The 20,285-nt window shown below is 38.9% G+C and overlaps 1 protein-coding gene across 3 annotated transcripts in view; it reads right to left on the bottom strand.

Moving 5' to 3' along the window:
• The window catches only part of CSMD3 (CUB and Sushi multiple domains 3), a 1,226,382-nt gene that overhangs the window by 665,665 nt on the left and 540,432 nt on the right, over window positions 1–20,285 (bottom strand). For all 3 annotated transcript variants that reach the window (XM_038390468.2, XM_038390469.2, XM_038390471.2), the window contains one exon: window positions 18,859–18,980. In XM_038390468.2, coding sequence (XP_038246396.1) covers window positions 18,859–18,980 — 122 coding nt within the window. The remainder of the gene's footprint in view (window positions 1–18,858; window positions 18,981–20,285) is intronic.

The raw sequence follows: 20,285 nt of genomic DNA, 5'->3' as shown, positions 1-20,285 counted from the left end.
AACTCATTTTTGTGGCATGTTTTACTGCATCTGCATTACTAAATGAGGATATACTTAATGAAAATATTCTAAAAATAGAAAGATTAGCTCCATGTACAGAATATTCTTAACATTTTATCCCTCCTTTTAATTTTTGTCATTTGTGTCTTACTTTGTCTTTATTCATTATTTTGCTATCAAAGAACTGAGAAGTATGCTTACATCTGAAAGACTTAGTCCATTTAATTACCCAGGTTAATGGGAAGAGAATGCAATTAAAAGTAAATAATAAGTGCTGGAGCAAAGAATCAGACATATTAAAGAGGATATTTGGAAGAAAAGAAAAATGAGTAAAAGTATTGGAAATCGGTGAGAGATTTTACCAGATTCTGTAGAATTTCCCTCCCTCAGATTCTGTGGAAATTGTTGGGAAAATTTGTGAGATGTTCTAGATGATATTCCCTCAAATCCTAAAGGAAATTAGTGAGACAGTGCTCAGGAAATTAGTTGCATCTTTGAATAGATTTATTTAAATGTGGCTTTCTAGTTTTCTCATTTAAAAACAAATCACACAACTCCCTGAGTTCTTTCATGCTACTTTCAATATCTCCTATCCCTACTCAGGTATTTCCATTCTTCTCTTCTAAACAGATATTCTCTTTTCCCCTCTCTTCTGGACTCACAGCTAAGGTCCAAAATAAATGTAAGAAATTAGCACTTTTCTACTAAAGAGATCACCAGTGAATTAGCCATGACTGGGCTTTGGTTATCCCGTCTCCCACTCAGGTGGAGAACGGTCTTGAACTGGGAGTCTGCCAAAACCTAGGTGATGAAGTGGACTGTAGCCCACAAAAGCTTATGCTCAAAAAAATTTGTTAGTCTCTAAGGTGCCACAAGTACTCCTGTTCTTTTTGCAGATACAGACTAACACAGCTTCTACTCTAAAACCTAGGTGGTTACTCTAACCTCTGGCTAAAAATATGTGTGAGGTCCCTCTCATCCCTGCCCTGTTCTTTTTGTGCACGTTTATTTATAAGGGACGGATCTAGTAGGCGAAGTCTAAGCACACTTACTAGATTGGGCTCCACAAGCGAGTTAGGCAAAGGACCACCTAACTTCTCTCAGTTCATCCATTACTCTGGGCAATAGGCGTCTGGATACCTGGCGTGGGGCTCCAGTGCACATGGGCAGATGAAGAAACATCGTAACTATGTTTTTTTTTTACCGCCCCTCCCCCCAAAAAAAGTGCAAAGAAGTTTAGGTGTCTACTGAGTTTGGGGGCAACTGAAAGGGGGTTTCCTGAATCCCAGTGTGGCCTGATTCTGGGATGTAGATACATAAATTGGGAGTTAAGTACCCAAATCCTTTTGTGAATCCACGTTTAGATTTTAGAGAGAGGATAATGGACACATGATATCTCACACATTAGACATGTTAAGACATATATTTAACATACGAAGTAGTTGAAAAATAATCAATTACTTTGTATATTGTTAAAGTATACATACAGGTATTTATTAACTCACGTGTTTAAATTCTCAATCTTAACAGTTTTCATGACATTTTTCCTTTGAGTCAAAGAAATCAAGTTTTATTCCAAATTATTCAATCATCTGTACTTTTCATATAGCATTACTGGACAGCTTTAGACCATTAGCTGAAGAAAAGTCTAATATATCTCGATCTACCCAGCCTTTATCCTGAAGATTACATTAAATTTAAAGTTCTCAATTATCTTGAATTTCCCTGTTATTTAAAATACTTTTCACATTAAGTTAGAACTCTCTCAAAGCTGTAATATGATGCACTAAACTGTGCATAACAATAAATTATAATTCCAATGGACAAAAGACACATACTGACCCAGCCTTCACTTAAAAATCTGGAAGAAATATAAATTATTGCACTATTCTAGATCCAGTTTCACAACAACTTCCAGAAAATCATCAATGTGATAAGAGGATTGTTCCTTCTAGTATTATAACTATTCTTGTACATTAAGAAGCTAGCAGCTGATTGACCTAAAACAATGATTATAACCAAACCTTGCTACAGAGCTGGAAGCAGTCTTTTTAACTCAGTACCAATGAGTCTTATAAATCTGGAGAGGTTAATGCAGAGGAACACAACAAACCAATATGATTACCTAAAACACAGAAACCAGATAAATTTCTCTGAATATAAACCAGGGATAAAATGGTATGTAAGTATATCAAGTCTTGTAGGATATTTGAAACATATAAATCAAGTATATCTATATTAAAGTGTTGCTAATGCTAATATCCTGTGTTCAACTGTCCTCCTGCCCCATGCGTTGTTATGCTCTACAAGTCTGGGCATAATTTATTTCATTTTATTTTGTTGATTTTTTTTATATCACATGCATATTAGTAGCACATTATGGATGTTTCACAATATCTGGAATTTTGCTCTGTATGTCACTTATTTTATGCCACAAAAATGATGAACATAAAAATACCAGTTTTCTGAAAAAATGGTTAAAGAACAGCTGCAATGATGGTTATATCAGATGCAGCAGTAGACACAGTTAATCCTCCATTTATGGAAGCAATAGAACATATGGAATGGGCTTTTATCATTAACCAGTGCAGTACAAAAAGTCTATCAACATTTATAATAGTGTAAAAATACTTTCATGATGATAATAATTCTATAAATTCAGGAGATGGTAATTTAATTTCTTAGAACGTGGGACTAAGGTGTAATCAGCTCTAGCAAAAACTGCTATATTGTACGTGAACTGAATTCATACAAGCAGTGCAAGTACTAGATGCTGCAGATACTGAGTGCAGGAAATTGAAATCCCCAACTCCTTAAAGCAAGTAGGTGAATGTCTCCTGTGTTATTTATCAGTTATCATTGATCAGCATGTACATTGTACACTTGCGAGAGATTCCAGAGTGCACGTAAGATCTGATGTGCAAGTTTGGGATTATGAGATGCCTGCCAGTGTCTGAAATGGAGATGCACTTATGCTGCATGCATAAGTGTGACTGGGTCTTTCCTAGGCAGAAGATAACTCTTTTTTACTCTTCAGCTAATCAGCTGGCAAGAGAATTGTCCCCCACCCAGTGAAAAATGGAACATCTCAAGTCTGAAAGCTGGCTAGAACCTAATGAATGCAATGGCATCAAAACTTAATTACTCTGGCTACATCTGTTGAGTGGGAGGAACTGTTACACAAGCAGTTGGTTTGTCATAGGAAGAGTGAAGAGAGAGATCATGTTTTTTTCAGCTTTTAAAACTTAGTCAAATTGTAGCACTACAATGCACTTAAATGTAAATTTGTCATATTTCATTACCCCATGTCAGAATAAAAGAAACAACAACATTTTGTACTTTCAAGGCACTCTGAAAACTTTAATTAATCCTCACAACATCCCATGAGGTATTTATTTTAAAGTATTGTTCTCCCCATTTTACAGACAAGGAAACAGACACAATGAGGTTCAAGGCCAGATTGTGAAGCCCTTACTCACACAGGTGAGTAGTTATTCAAGTGACTAGTCCCAGTGAAGTAAACAGGATTACTCCTGCTAACCAATATGCGTTAGGGGCTCACAATCTGGCACTAACTGACACTAACTGACAAACTAAATAGTTTGCTGAATACACTAGACCAACTGCAGCATACTTGTGACAATGTAAAATGGCAGTGTATCGTGGAATGATATTTCAGACAGTCTGTTGGAACGCTACTTATAACATTTTGGATCAAGTTTTTCGGAGGTAGTGTGCCTTCAAAGGCATCCTCTATTCGTGAACAAAATTGCATGCCACAGACACCTGGTCAGAGTAAAAAGACAAATTGACTACTCACTGTTTGCTCTTTCAGACAGTGTCACAATATATGAATGTGTTGTTGTAAGACTGTATAATTACTGTACCCTTGGATGCTTATGAAAATGAGATAAGTATCATGAGGCTATCACAGTGCAAAAAACTGTAAATACATACATTCCATTTGAGAGATGCTGAATAGTTTTGGAAACTTTTATCAAAGAGAATCCAAAGATATTAATAAAGGGATTTTAGATTTGACATTTTACATTACCACATGGTGAGGACAACTAGACAGACTGACACACACATATACATGTGAAATTTTCAAGAAGGAAAAGAAGAACAATCTCAGAAAAACTGTAGAGTGAAGGCCTATTAACGTTTAACACACACATATATAGAAATTTGAGAAGATATTTCATGTGATTTTTATGTCTTAATCTTTCTCTCAGTACATTTGTATACAAATTTTATTATCCTTACTTGACCACTTTGCAGAACTTAGTGGTGATATATATCTTGCCTTAAATATTAATACATTAGTTTGTTTCTTTCTCATAGTAGAAATGTTAATAAAATATATCAATTCTTTATCTTCATACAGCAGGTTTCCCCCCCCCCAATAAAGAATTCTTTTAATTTGTACTTCACTGGTATAAAATATTTTCAGCAGACCTAAATTATTCATAACAAGAAAGTCATTGAAGATGTCTGTATTGGTATATCACACTTCTCCACATACATACAGCATGGTTTTCATTTGAGATACTTCTTGGGAGCCAAGGAGTAATGAATTTAGTGATACAGTATGATGTGCAAGAAACAGATGAATGTACCTTTTAGATATGTAATCAGAATATATAGATTTTAAAGATTGTTTCAGCCTAGCATGCCTCATAGTTGCTCTCTTCCCCTCTATCTAATTTTTATAGATATATTTTTATGCCTAATGTATGTACATTATTTTGTAGATACTAACCATGTAGCAACATATTTTGGTAGATGCAGTTATAGGTACAACACACACACACACACACACACACACACACACACTTACAGTGCAAATAAAAATATTAAATCTCTCCTAAAATGATAAATACATTTAAAGTAAATAAAATGCATCAGTTGCCAACCCAGTAATTGTCTTGAGGTAACTTTAAAATTATATTCTGAAAATTACACAGATTTGTAAATTCCCTGTAGATTGTTGATTGCAGTAGAGGAGTACACAGTACGCCTCGGAAGACGGTGTTGCAAATATGGCTTTGTAGTTCTGGGCCAGCTGTGCACTGACTGGTCCTGCTGTGAAACTGAGGGGAATCTGAAGGTTGTTCTAGTTTGTGTTGACTATCCAATGTGGCAACTCAAGATTAACAGACCATAGGGAAATACTGGGCATGCCCCCTTTCTTTGCCCTTACCCCTAAACAGGAGAAATATGGCATCAGAGCTGTTATACTAGCTCTTACAAACAGAGATCCTCTTGTGCCTTGCTGCACCACCTTTAGGGAGCAGAGCAGAATCTGTCTCTGTTCTTTAGGATACAATAGGCTAAAACAGAGGTTCTCAAACTCTGGTCCACGGATGAGCTCCATTCAGGTGGTCCACAGATAGTTCCCTCTAAGTTGCACACCTGGGCAGCCGCACACGAGAGAATGAAGAGCCACCCACCTAATTAGTGGAGATGCACAGGCGTGGCTCCACTAATTAGGTACCTAGACCCTGGAGAAGATGCACATGTAAGATGAGGCGGTGGCCTTGAGGGAATAAGGGGTAGGTAGGAGAGGATAGTGGGGTGAGAAGAGGGGGTGAGGGGAATTTGGGACGTGCAGGGCTGCGGCGGCCAGAGAAAGAGGTGACTTTCCCCATTTCCAGGGCCGCAGCTGCCAGGGAGAGACCCCCCCACTCCTTCCCAGCCCCAGTTCGGGGGCTGCTGCAGTGGGGGAGAGAGGGCACATCCTTCATATTAGAAAGATAAGTCTACTGATATTAAAATATGAGTTGTGCGCTTTTATTTGTAGAACAAAAATGTTTATTATTATTAAGGGTTTTTTTTAATATAGTGCTTTTATCCAAAACACGTTACAATAGTTAGCTAACGGTACAAACAACATTTGGAAAGATCATTAAGTGGTCTGCCGAATCCCTTAGCAATTTTCAAGTGATCCACAGAAAAAAAAGTTTGAGAACTCCTGGGCTAAAATACTTTGGCTTCAATGGGGCCAGAAGTTCTCCAAATGGGAGTTTTACCATTGACTTCAGTGGAGTCAAGGTTTCACCCTACATACCGGAGATTTGAAAAAAGAATATATAACAGAGCAACACTGTGACATGTGACTATATAGGCTCTGTCTGATAGTACATGCAAAACTCCAAATAATGGTTTAGATGTCAGGTCTTCTAAACCGGATTCCAGAGTTCCTGAATTTGACTCATAAGACTCCGATATTAAGCAGTGATCCACGAGGTATGTCTGTGATGACAAGACCCAGATAAGACAGGTGCCATTCACGGGAAACACCATGTGTTTTGGTTCAACTGCATGATTTTACCCAGACATTTCAGATTTCACTAATTTTAGCTCACAATAAAATATTTAAAGTGTTAGGGATCTCTATTCTCCTATGGTGAACAAAAGAATCTCACATATCTAAACTATCATAAATTAGTTTAATTACTTCTATAGAAAACTTACTTAACTGAATTGGAGCATTTGAAATTTAGATGAAGCTGGGAAAGTCATTTTCTTGCTTTGTCCTATAACAACAAAACATGTGGAACAGATATTCCAATCCATAAAGTGGTTTCCTTCGTAAAATGAAGAAAATTATTTCCAACCACAAGGGCAAGTATGTTATCATCCAGGTTTTCAACCATCCTTATACTACATTCACTACTTATGCCACATATCCTGAATTCTTATTTATCTGGGTTAGTATTTATGGATCCGTCACCTCAGATTTTTCTAGGGGTGACTTTAATTATATTCTTAATAATGGAACAGATAAACTTCCCAGAGCAGATTCCAGGTGAGAATGCTAATGCAAAAATCTGTACAGCAACAATGCACCAGATATTCGTGAAGCTTATATCTTTGCTTCTGTGTACCCAGATCAATAAGACTTAACATTTGAGTCCCATCCACATGGTCCTTCCTTATAATTGATTTTTATTTAATTTCTCCACCTCTACCTCTCAAACCATAGAATCTGATATTAAAGTCATTGCCATCTCTGGCTGAACAATAAGTATTTATGATCTCTTACACTGCTGCTAAGACAGAGGATTTTGTAAGAAATCACTTTTCATTAGAATCTGATATTAAGATAGTTGAGATCAGGCCAGAAGTGGTACTGAAATGCAGCCCAAAATAAATTATGTGCTTTTTTCACAGCCTTTAATTCCTTTTTGCGTAATGGTCCTGTAGTGGTCTTATATTATCCAAAGGTATGCTTCTACTCCATTGCAAATAAGGGTTGGAAATGACTGGTGCACTTGGTTAACAATGTGGATAGAGGCAGTAACTGTAATGCAGTAAAAAAGTCTGGAGGCAGCTGGTCTACTGGAACCGAAGATATTCCTCAAATCTGTGTTGTGTTGACATGGAACTGATATCACTGAAGCTAGAGGTGGGTAAGGTAATATCTTATATTGGACCAACTTCTGTTGGTGAGAGAGAGTGCTTACTCAGCTTTGTGTGGCTCAAAAGCTTCTCTCTCTCTCTCACCGTCAGATGTTGGTCAAATAAAAGATATTACCTCATCCACCTTATCTCTCTAATATCCTGAGTATGGCATGGCTACAACTCCGATGCATACCTCATTGAAGCTAGTCAGGTATGAAACAGATCCTTAGAACCCAATTCAACCCAGGCATAAGAATGAAGTCAGTGAATTTGTGCCCATTTACACCAGGGCTGAATTTTCCTTTTTAACTCCTGAATCTACCCAATTTCCCTCCGAATATTTTTGAATGATCTAATAACAACTGATGAAACAAAAGAGGTCCTAAAACATCAAAAGATCAATTAGTACCTGCAGCCTCGGTGGACTTGGTGTAAAACTGTATAAACATTGGGTACCTCATCACAGCCGTCTAAAGGATACTTTGAAAAAAGGAACATTTACTTCCCTTTCTATTACTGCTTTTATTTCTGTCTTTTATAAGGGAGGAAAAGATCATGCTATTCTTACAAATTTCGCATTTTGTTTAATGTGAATTTAAACACTATAGCAAAGATGCCCCCTGTAAGTCAGATTCTCCCATCCTTAATCATGTTGAGTATTACCTTAACTGTGCATAGAGCTATGCTATTCTGTGGCCCTCAAAAGGTGGAGAGGGCTTGTTATTTCTCTCATCCATTCTGTGCAGCTCAATTAATCAGCATGATGATGTTGATGATCTAGTCCTAATTATAACCCTGGATTTAATTAGAAACTTGACCTCACTTTCTAGTATCATCTGAGAGCTATTTGGAGCCAAATATATCAACTATTAAAGTCATATTAGCATTATAATAAATAAATTTTATTATATTTTGTTAGTTGTAATAATCAGATTTTTACAGCATCTGAAGATCTCAAAGAACTTTATAAACATTAATAAATTAAGCCTCTTAGCATTCTTGTGGGGCAAGTATTATCATCCATTACATCCAGGACAATATGGCTACATTAGTGAACTCAGGGAAAGCAATTCAGAATTGGATAGGTGGTAAAGTTAGTGATTCTGCCAGGATTAGCTTAATAAATCGTAACCCTTCAATACATGCCACACAAACTGGTATATATAGTAAAACTGTCCCAGGCTTATTCACTCATCTTCTTTCCTGTAACTCCACTCCGGGGCAGTTTCCTCAATTTTTTTTGCCTTCTCTAGCAAGCACCTGTTACCTATCACACTGATAACCGCACACAGGCTGCACTTATACTCCTGGGCCAGCATGTAACAGTCTAAGGTCACTTGTGCTGTTCTTCATCTATCACCCATTTCTTCAGATTTGTTTCCTCGTTATCTTTAACTCTGCACTTCTTAAAAATCTCAAATTGAACAATTGTCCAAAAAGTTGTAGCTGGATAAGACTAATTTGTGATTCTGATGCAATACTGTTTCAGTTTTTTTTTTAAATTAGGAATATTATCAATTAAACAAACCCCCAAAACTACATTTCAAAATAATTTCAACGATCATCTTTGAGCAGACAACCAAGCACTGCCATAAGCATCTTTGATTTTTAAAGAAATATTACTCCAGCCATAATATAAAATTAATAGGCTGGATGCTGGGACACTGAGATTTTTCTATATCCTTTATAGGGCTAGAAATCTGCACTCAAAAACTGGTCAAAGAAATAAGTGGACAAAATTAATTATGTGACAAGCAGACAGATTTCCTCCCCATGTACCTCTGGACTTTTTTTAAGGGGCTGAATGATATTAGGACACTATCTTCACCCTGGACGCAGTGTGTGTTGTGCAGGAACTGTCTTTTTATTATGAGTCTGAACAGTACCTAATCAGAGCCCCTAGGTGCTACCACAATACAAATATTCACAATTAAGTAAAAGCAGAAACTGAATCTTTTTTTAAGCTTTCCAACTCTCTGAAATGTACCAAAGTCCCCATCATTACTGTGATACTCTGTGTGTATTCTTTTCAACAAAGAATTTTAAAAATAAAATTAATGACCATGATGAATATTACTAACCACTGGATTTTTTCTCTCTCAGTAAAGTGCTAAAATGCATTCTTCTTTATTCTACTGATTCACTGCTCTCACAACATTATTCCCAACAAAAACAACACTGAATTTCCCTTTTGGCAGAGAATGAAAACCACTATGTATGTAAGTTTTAATAACCTCTTCTTTCTACTGCTGATCGTTCCTCCTTCCTCATTTTCTTTGATCTTGGCACAGTGTTCAATACAATCTCCTGGATTGTCTCTGTAGTACTTACCAATGCGTAAATGTTTCTTCCCCTCCAATCAAAGCACTGATCAATCCAAACCCTGCTTAACTTTAAGATATTAAAAACCAGTCAGAGGTAGTGTGGTTTACACAGAATAGTATTATTATGTATCAGCTAGTTTAAATTAGAATGAAGTTGAATGCCTGCAGTAAGATTTTCAGACCAAGTCAGAGACCAGTATAAACAGGGTTTTATAGCTATTGTCTCTCATCCTACCCTGGGATCTGCTAATGTAGCATAGTCTGAGCCCATATGGAGTCCAGCTGACTTTACTGGGATTTTAAACAAATACAGGAGTACTCACTAACAGATCACATCGTATAAATAAGGTCATAATGGTTACTAATATGTTGCTTAATTAAGAGTTTGCTGATGACACTGATATTCCAGACGTATCACATATACCAATGATGTGAAGCAGCTATTCCAGATCACTGCTCTGGTTCACCAAAGCACTTCAACACATAGAATCATAGGAATCATAGGAGATTAGGGTTGGAAGAGACCTCAGGAGGTCATCTAGTCCAACCCCCTGCTCAAAGCAGGACCAATCCCCAACTAAATCACCCCAGCCAGCGCTTTGTCAAGCCGGGCTTTAAAAACCTCTAACGATGGAGATTCCACCACCTCCTTAGGTAACCCATTCCAGTGCTTCACCACCCTTCTAGTGAAATAGTTTTTTCCTAATATCCAACGTAGACCTTTGTTCCTGAGACCATTGTTCCTTGTTCTGTCATCTGCCACCACTGAGAACAGCCTAGCTCCATCCTCTCTGGAATCCCCCTTCAGGTAGTTGAAGGCTGCTATCAAATGCCCCCTCATTCTTCTCTTCTGCAGACTAAATAAGCTCAGTTCCCTCATCCTTTCCTCATAAAAAACGGTTACTCACTTTCTCATAACTGTTGTTCTTTGAGATGTGTTGTTCATGTTCATTCCAATCAGGTGTGTGTGCGCGCACGTTCACGGTAGTCAGATTTTTTCCCCTAGCAGCATCCGTCGGGTCCACCTGGGCGCCCCCTGGAGTCGCGCCTTCATGGCACTCAATATAGAGCCTTGAAGAACAACAATTACGAGAAGGTGAGTAACCATTTTTTCTTCTTTGAGTTTCATGTCGATTTCAATCAATCAGGTGACTCACAAGCCCAAGTTTAGGTTGTAGTGTCAGAGTCTTCCACTGATTGGAGCACTGCTTGTCCGAAGGCCACATCATCTCTGGCCTGCTGGGTAATTGCATAGTGCGTGGCGAAAGTATGGATGGAGAACCATGTCGCTGCTCTGCAGATTTCCTGAGGGGGAACCTGAGCCATGAGCATGAGTAACCCTACTCCTATTTACAAAAACATTAAAGCATGTCTTTATCTTTAAGCATATTAAGTCTTATTGAAGTTAATGAGACTTAATCATTTGCTTAATGGTTTTGCTGAACAAGAATAGGATTACAATATGTTTAAAGTTAAGCACATGCATATTTTGCTGAATCTAGGCCTACAGAAGTAATGGCAGTGACTGCTATAGTTAAAACCATAGAAGAGTTTCCATTATAAGCATGACAGGTTTCAGAGTAGCAGCCGTGTTAGTCTGTATTCACAAAAAGAAAAGGAGTACTTGTGGCACCTTAGAGACTAAGAAATTTATTAGAGCATAAGCTTTCATGAGCTACAGCTCACTTCATCGGATGCATTTGGTGGAAAGAACAGAAGGGAGATTGATATACACACACAGAGAACATGAAACAATGGGTTTATCATACACACTGTAAGGAGAGTGATCACTTAAGATAAGCCATCACCAGCAGCAGAGGGGGGAAAAGGAGGAAAACCTTTCATTGTGACAAGCAAGGTAGGCTATTTCCAGCAGTTAACAAGAATATCTGAGGTTTCAGAGTAGCAGCCGTGTTAGTCTGTATTCGCAAAAAGAAAAGAAGTACTTGTGGCACCTTACAGACTAACAAATTTATTAGAGCATAAGCTTTCGTGAGCTACAGCTCACTTCATCGGATGCATTTGGTGGAAAAAACAGAGGGGAGATTGATATACGCACACAGAGAACATGAAACCCATTGTTTCATGTTCTCTGTGTGTGTATATCAATCTCCCCTGTTTTTTCCACCAAATGCATCCGATGAATGAGCTGTAGCTCACGAAAGCTTATGCTCTAATAAATTTGTTAGTCTCTAAGGTGCCACAAGTACTCATTTTCTTTTCATTATAAGCATGTATTCTCAGACACTAAAATTTGACTTTCACCTTTGGGGTTGAAATTTCCTAAACTTAATATCTTTTAAAAGGTGATTTTTCATAGAATTGGGATCAAAAGTATAAGGACGTGGGAGTTGGGGTTGGGGGTGGGGGGGGGGCAGAAGTAATACACAGTCTCAAAACATAAAACATTTATCCACTTTTTCTTTTTTAAACCGGTTCTAATGTCAAAATAGCTCAGAGGAAGAAGCTGAAATTTGGCAGGAAAATAGTCTTTATTAAGGAGAACTGGTTTTGAATGTTCGAGTAAAAAAGCTTTGTGAGTTTTTGAAAATTATACTCAATCTATCCACAGTACATTTTGAAAACCACCACCAGTAAGGCCCAGATTTTAAAAATTATTTAAGCATAGCACCACTCAGTATTGCAATGTCCAACTGACCTAGGAACATAAATCTCATTGAAAGTCAATGGGAGTTAGATATTGCAATGCTGAGTGAAATAATGCCTAAATACCTTTACAAATCTGGGCCTTAGCCTATGAAGTACCTAAAGGGGCAGATTTTTAAAGGCATTTAGATGCCTAACTCTGACTGATTTCAATGGTAGTTCAGTACCTACACACTTTGAAAGTCCCACTAGGCACCTAACTCTCTTTAAAACTCTGGGCCTACATTCATTAAGCCCCTCATTCAGGAAAGGTCTTAAGCAAATGCTTAAAATCCATCCCTATGCATGAATGCACTTAAATATAATAGGAGTACCTGTGCCACCTTAGAGACTAACAAATTAATTTGAGCATAAACTTTCGTGAGCTACAGCTCACTTCACTGGATGCATTCAGTGGAAAATACAGTGGGGAGATTGATATACATAGAGAACATGAAACAATGGGTGTTACCATACACACTGTAAGGAGAGTGATTGCTTAAGGTGAGCTATTACCAGCAGGAAAGCGGGGGGAAAATAACTTTTTGTAGTGATAATCAAGGTGGGCCATTTCCAGCAGTTGACAAGAACTTCTGAGGAACAATGGGGAGCAAGGGGGGGAATAAACATGGGGAAATAGTTTTACTTTGTGTAATGACCCATCCACTCCCAGGCTTTATTCAAGCCTAAGTTAACTGTATCCAGTTTGCAAATTAATTCCAATTTAACAGTCTCTCATTGGAGTCTGTTTTTGAAGTTTTTTTGTTGAAGAATTGCCACTTTTAGGTCTGTAATCGAGTGACCAAAGAGACTGAAGTTTTCTCCAACTTTTTTTTGAATGTTATAATTCTTGACGTCCGATTTGTGTCCATTTATTCTTTTATGTAGAGACTGTCCAGTTTGACCAATGTACATGGCAGAGGGGAACTGCTGGCACATGATGGCATATATCACATTGGTAGATGTGCAGGTAAATGAGCCTCTGATAGTGTGGCTGATGTGATTAGGCCCTATGATGGTGTCCCCTGAATAGCTTTGTGGACACAGTTGGCAACGGGCTTTGTTGCAAGGATAGGTTCCTGGGTTAGTGGTTCTGTTGTGTGGTGTGTGGTTGCTGGTGAGTATTTGCTTCAGGTTGGTGGGCTGTCTGTAAGCAAAGACTGGCTTGTATCCCAAGATCTGTGAGAGTGATGGGTCATCCTTCGGGATAAGTTGTAGATCCTTGATGATGCTTTGGAGAGGTTTTAGTTGGGGGCTGAAGGTGATGGCTAGTGGCGTTCTATTATTTTCTTTGTTGGGCCTGTCCTGTAGTAGGTGACTTCTGGGTACTCTTCTGGCTCTGTCAATCTGTTTCTTCACTTCAGCAGGTGGGTATTGTAGTTGTAAGAACGCTTGATAGAGATTGTTTGTCTCTGTCTGACGGGTTGGAGCAAATGCAGTTCTATCGTAGAGCTTGGCTGTAGACAATGGATTGTGTGGTGTGGTCTGGGTGAAAGCTGGAGGCACGTAGGTAGGAATAGCGGTCAGTAGGTTTCCGATATAGGGTGGAGTTTATGTGACCATCGCTTATTAGCACTGTAGTGTCCAGGAAGTGGATCTCTTGTGTGGACTGGTCCAGGCTGAGGTTGATGGTGGGATGGAAATTGTTGAAATCATAGTGGAATTCCTCAAGGGCTTCTTTCCCATGGGTCCAGGTGATGAAGATGTCATCAATGTAGCACAAGTAGAGTAGGGGCACTAGGGGACGAGAGCTGAGGAAGCGTTGTTCTAAGTCAGACATAAAAATGTTGGCATACTGTGGGGCCATGCGGGTACACATAGCAATGCCGCTGATTTGAAGGTATACATTGTCCGCAAATGTGAAATCATTATGGGTGAGGACAAAGTCACAAAGTTAAGCCACCAGGTTTGCTGTGACATTATCAAAGATATTGTTCCTGACGGCTTGTAGTCCATCTTTGGGTGGAATGTTGGTGTAGAGGGCTTCTACATCCGTAGTGGCCAGGATGGTGTTTTCAGGAAGATCACTTTCAAATCCATGGCATTGCTATGGGTACCCACATGGCTTTCATCCAAACCACACCACACGATCCATTGTCTACAGCCAACAAGTGCTTAATCACCCTTCTTGAGCAGGGATGCTTTTTCTTTTTAGATACATCAGAATGTTTTGCTTTGACAAAATCAAAAACATTTTGTTTCAATTTAACTTTTTTTTTAAATTATGTAAAATACAAAATTTAAAAAAATTCTAAGTGAAAAGTCGCTTCATACAGAAAAATAAAACAAAATATTTTGTTCTGAAAATGTTGAATCATTTTGACATTTTCTGAACTTGTTTCCTCCCTTTGTCTCCTAAACAGATTTTCAGCTAAATTTATAGGATTTCATGAAATGTTCCAAATTTGGTGATAAATTGTGTCAAAGTTTTTTCCAATCAGCTATAATAATAACTACAGTGTAGATAAATTATCACTATTGATCATGTGTGCAAAGCTTATTGTGACTTGAATATTCAATTAAAAAGGAATAACTGTGAAAGCTGCATGTTTAAACGGTGAACAGGCAGACAGCTAAGGCGAGAACTATCACAACTAGATAAAAAATGGCTTTGTAGAAACCCTACTTGTACAGTCAACAGCCACCTCTCTCGCCCTGGAGGCCAAATGTGTCATCCCTGTGATAGGTTAAGCAGCACCAGCATAGTCAACGAGTGAGACAAGACTGCTCAAGAGTCAAAACCAACGACCCATTGCTAAGCATATTTCATTTATTTCAGATTCTGTCTTCAAAGATGCATGGCCTTTTAACACAGAGAGAGAAGCATCTTGAACAGAAGAATGGGTATGATGAAACATGCAAAAAGACAACGTTAAATATTCCTCCAATTAAAATGAGTGAAAATGAGTTTATTGTAACTCTAAAGGATGAATTGTTACTTTTTTCATTTCCCCTACTTCCCCAAGTTGTATAATTTCATAATGCTCAGTAAAAATTCAGTTACATTTTGACCATGTAAATGATAGTTTAATATAACAAAATTATAATCTAAACAAACACTAAAATACAGAATTACACCATAATGAAGAGTAAAGCAAATTATATTCAATAACAAAAAAGCTTTGTTTCAAGGAAACAGATTTTCATTAATTTTAAGAAATATTAAGCTGCTGTGGATTCAAATTTGATAAATTAGATATTTGTTAAAAAAGAATAGTGCTACAAACAGAGTAAACAGAAATACCGTAGGGCACACCTATCAGGTCTTTTATTCGTATACATCCACAATAAATATCCAATAATCAATCACTTCCTATAGAAAACAGGGAAACTGATTGGGGACTGGGGCGGAGGGATTATGGGAAACTGAGGTTCCTCTCATGAGTTTTCCCTTATTTTTTCTGTCATGTATAGGGGACAGTTGGTTCCTTACTAAAACTTTATGGTTATTTTTGGCTGGCTCTCTCCCCATACCTGGGGAAAGGAGAAGTGCCAAGTGGAGTCAGAATCTTGGGACAGACTGGACCTCTGGTCAATCAGAGACCTCCAGACCAGGATCAGTGGGAACAGTGGTGCTGGAACAATTTTTATAGTGGAGATGCTGAAGGCTGACACCATGTATTTGGGTTGTTATTATTACTTCAAGCCAGGGGGTGCAGCAGCACCTCCATCTCCCCTAGAATCAGAACCAATGAATAGGAAGTAGCCAGTCAGTCTGATTGACCAGGCAACCAGATCAACCAGGGAGCCCCAGCTCAGATTCCAGCTCCCTTGTGTTCTGGGGGAAAGAGAGTCAGGAAGAGCAGCCCCAGACAGGGTGGAGAAAGCTGAGGCCTGAACCCAGGACGAGCAAAGCAGCATGGGAGGCCAGAGAGAGCTGTGTACAGACACAGTGGTGGGGCCAAGAGAGCCAGCAAGTGGGGCGACGGTCAATGGGGAGAGCGGGAACCCACCATGAACAAAATGACAGATCCAGCCAGGCAGGGCCCCATGGAGGGGAGAGAACAACAGCACTAGAGACAAGCAGGGACTGTAAGGAGCAACCTGGGGATCAGAGACACTGTAAGGGACCAAGAGACAGTCACAGAGACCCCAATGAAGGGGATGAAGTGAACCAGAAGGGAGGGGCCAAGGTATGGGAGACCATTATCCTCCCCTGAGACCAGCTGTGCAGGGAGCTGTCTTCTTCTTCTTAGCATATGTGCAAAATGACCACATGACCAGGATTCATCACTGAAGTGGTCCACTGGTCATTAGCTTCCCCAGCCCAGGCTGGGTACTGACAAGGAGTGCAACATGATCCACACAGTCACAGGGAACTGTAATTAGTACCGGAGATGGGAAGTTCCTAGCAGACCCTGAGTCCAGGGAAAAATGATGAGGCCTGAGAGGTAACTGCAGCCAGTTCTATGGAGGTTTTTCCAGTCCATCCTGAGGCAAAGACCTGGATGAGATGTGCACAGCCCTGGACAAAGGCAGCCACACCTCACAACAGGCAGGGGAATCCAGAGTTGAAAAGAGGGTGGGTTTTTTTCTTGTCTCTTTTTCTCTCCTTTTCATTAGGCCCTTGACTACCGGGTGAGAGAGGGAAGGGGAAAGTGGACCACTCCCCCGCAGTGAGTACTGATCTGGTGCATTCACCCCCTTGGGAGGTGGGACTTCTTCATTCACAAAAGCGTACCATGCACAACATCTAGTGAACCAGGCTTTCTGGTATAGGGGAAGATTTTGGTTTTGCCCAAAAAAGGGGAAAAAAAGGAGCATCTAAACATTTCTGTGATAATTTGTGTGCAACTCCAAATAAAGCCATAATCTGATGGGTGGGGCATTATCTTCATCATACCCCATTTCTGGAACTATCAAACCAAAGAAGAGTTTTCCCTCAAAAGAGACTGTTAGTATTTAAAGTGGATTTGTATTTGCACACATATAGAGTAAACAGTTTAATATGTCTTTTCCTTTGGGTGTAGGAAGTAGTGTAAGGATTGCTTTAGTACATATTAATCTTTCAACTGCTTAGGCCTGGGCTACACTGGGGGTGGGTTTCGAACTAAGATACGCAACTTCCGCTACACTATTCGCATAGCTGAAATCGAAGTATCTTAGTTCAAGTTACCTGGCCATCCTCACAGTGGCGAGTCAACCACGGCAGCTCCCCCATCAACTTCGCTTACTCCTCCTGCCGAGGTGGAGTACAGGCATCGATTCGGGGATCGATTTATCATGTCTAGATGAGGCACAATAAATCGATCCCCAATAGATCAATCTCTACCCACTGAGCTGGTGGGTAATGAAGACGTACCTTAGTATATTTTGAAACTTGCTAAAAAGTATTTTTTTCCTGTTTTTAGGCTAGTGTCCTATCCTTTGTCACAGGCAGGAAGCCGTGCCCAACCTGTTCCTCTGGGTAATCCCAGGGGTGGCAAGAGACTTATTGCTTCTCATTCCACCGAGATAACTTATAGTAAGGTAGGATCCCATTTTACCATATCCCTGCCCAAACCCCATTACACCTGCATCAGCATTCCTCTCATAGGAACGAACAAGTATCTCACCCAAGGATCTTGGGGAGATCCACTGGAGATCACAACCATGTATGCAGAAGACTTGTGCCTCTACTTTCAGCTCTAGGGCTTCACACCCTTACCTAGGTATCTAACAGCGTGGCTCTAATGGAAACATCCTGCAAATGACTCTATTCCTAGCTTTACCTCCTCCGCTCCACCCATGGTTTGTCCTCTCTGCACTGCAGAGCCACAAACCCACAAAGGATTCGCTGAGGGGTCCATGGTATGGGGCAGAGTAAGTAACATAAAGGTGGTTTAAGGGGCACAACCAGCTTTGTAATAGCTATCACAAAAGAAGATGCTCCTCAACAGAGTGTCACTTTGAGATACATGTCCAATTTTTTTCTGTTACATCAGTGCAAATCCATTCATGTCAACAGGTTTGCAGTGGGGTACATGTGAGCAGAATTTAGCTACTGATACCTGGGCACTGGTTACCTGAGCATGTGTTTCAGTACAGTGGTTCAATTAGTCAATCATACAGTTATTCAGCTTTTGCACTTCCCCATATTAAATGAAACTCACCAAATATCAGAACCCCAGCGATGCCGTCACAGATTCTGCAACCCAACCACCCATATAGCAGTATCTTTCATGTCACACAACTCTTCCAACTATAAGTCACAGCAAAACTGGACCCTTCTTGTTTTGATATAACTTTGTTCTACTAAGTATCACTTTTGTGGAAACTACTGTGAATTACCTCAAAAACAAGATCGCATCTACTGGAAAACAAAAAGCAAAATACCTTCAGATATTCACCATTCTTTCAATATCTGTCCATACATGTCCAATAATGTTCAAAGAAATATGAACTGCACTTTAGCAATAAATAATATGAAAATAAATATTAGGGTCTGTGCATGCTTTTGTTCTGTTGCTTTGTTTAAAGTAGCACTAAGTATGAAACTTACCTTATTGGGATTTATAGCTGTGATGACCCAAACACATTGAGCATTACTGTCATATTGGAATGGAAAATTTGGTGATGTGAAGGTGCCACTGGGTCCCTGAAGATTAGATCCACAAGTCTTTACTGAAAAAATAAAATGTATAACTTATAATTCCTGCATGAAACATGTACATCAAATGCATAAAACATTTTCTCTCATACATTAAAAATATGCAAAGGATTATAATACCAGTTAACAATATACCCATTGCAATATAAGATGATCATATTTGTGTTGCATTATTCTGGGACACAAGTAAAATGCACACACTCTAAGGTTCAAGATACTACCCTTGAAAACACACAAAACAGAAACTAGCTGTGATTAAAAGAGAGTGTGCACCAAGATTATATAAAGTAACTGTTCTATTTATTTTAAATAAATAAGCATAATGTAAAAAGATAAATACATTATTTCATTACTCTTAATAAATTTCTGTAAAGAGAAGTGTTCATATACCAGACTTAATAACAAAGCACACTATTACTACTGGAGTGTTTTTGAGGATTAGTTGTCCTTTGTTCACGCTAGCACATCTATTGCTGTTATCTCTGTTGGAGTTACATTCAGGGTTGCAACAATGAGATCTTTCAAAGGGAACTCTGTAGATTCTGCCCTTATATGAAGTAAGCTATACCAGTTTTTAAAGAACAGAGCATGTGAACTACTAAGTAAACATATTTTTAAAAAAGTCAGTTGTGACTACTTATAGATAGAGCAGGGCATCTTACATTTAGATGTAGTAGTAGTAGTGAAAACAGTTTTCTAGCAAAATATGAAACATTAACAGATTTGTCTTCTCTGTTTAGGATGAGATTCTGCCACCCTTATTCATGATGAGTAGCATTTTACTCCACAAATATTCTCTGAAGTCAATAGAACCATTTGTGGAGAAAGGTGCTATATTACTTAGTGCGTGAAATCCTGGCCCTGTTGAAATCAATTGGGAGTATTGTCATTGGCTGCCGTAATGCCAGGATTTCGCAATATGAATAAGCATACCCTAAACAATATACAAGCCAAGTCTCTCATGGATATCCTATATAGGCTTTGTGTCTGTGTTGTTTTTTTGACATTTTGTATACCTGTGCTGAAAACATTCCTGATCAACCTTTTTCTGGGTTAAGCAATATATTTGACAAGCAACCTCAGTTATATCTGAGCCTTGTGTTATGTTTCTGTGCTGATTCCTGTAGCATTGTAATGAGCAAGCTGCAGAAGCAGAAAAATAATTGCTCTTGCTGGAATCTGGCAGACCATTTCACTTCACTGATTTAAATTTTGACTAAGATAGGTGAATCTGTCATAAAATTTGCTTACACTTTGACAAAGCATGCTAATTTGGGCAAGGGTAGATAGTAAATCAAAGCCAGTTTGTTCTAAGATGC

Source organism: Dermochelys coriacea, chromosome 2 (assembly GCF_009764565.3).
Source record: "Dermochelys coriacea isolate rDerCor1 chromosome 2, rDerCor1.pri.v4, whole genome shotgun sequence".
NCBI lineage: Eukaryota > Metazoa > Chordata > Testudines > Dermochelyidae > Dermochelys > Dermochelys coriacea.
This window is presented reverse-complemented; position numbering and strand designations above follow the sequence as displayed.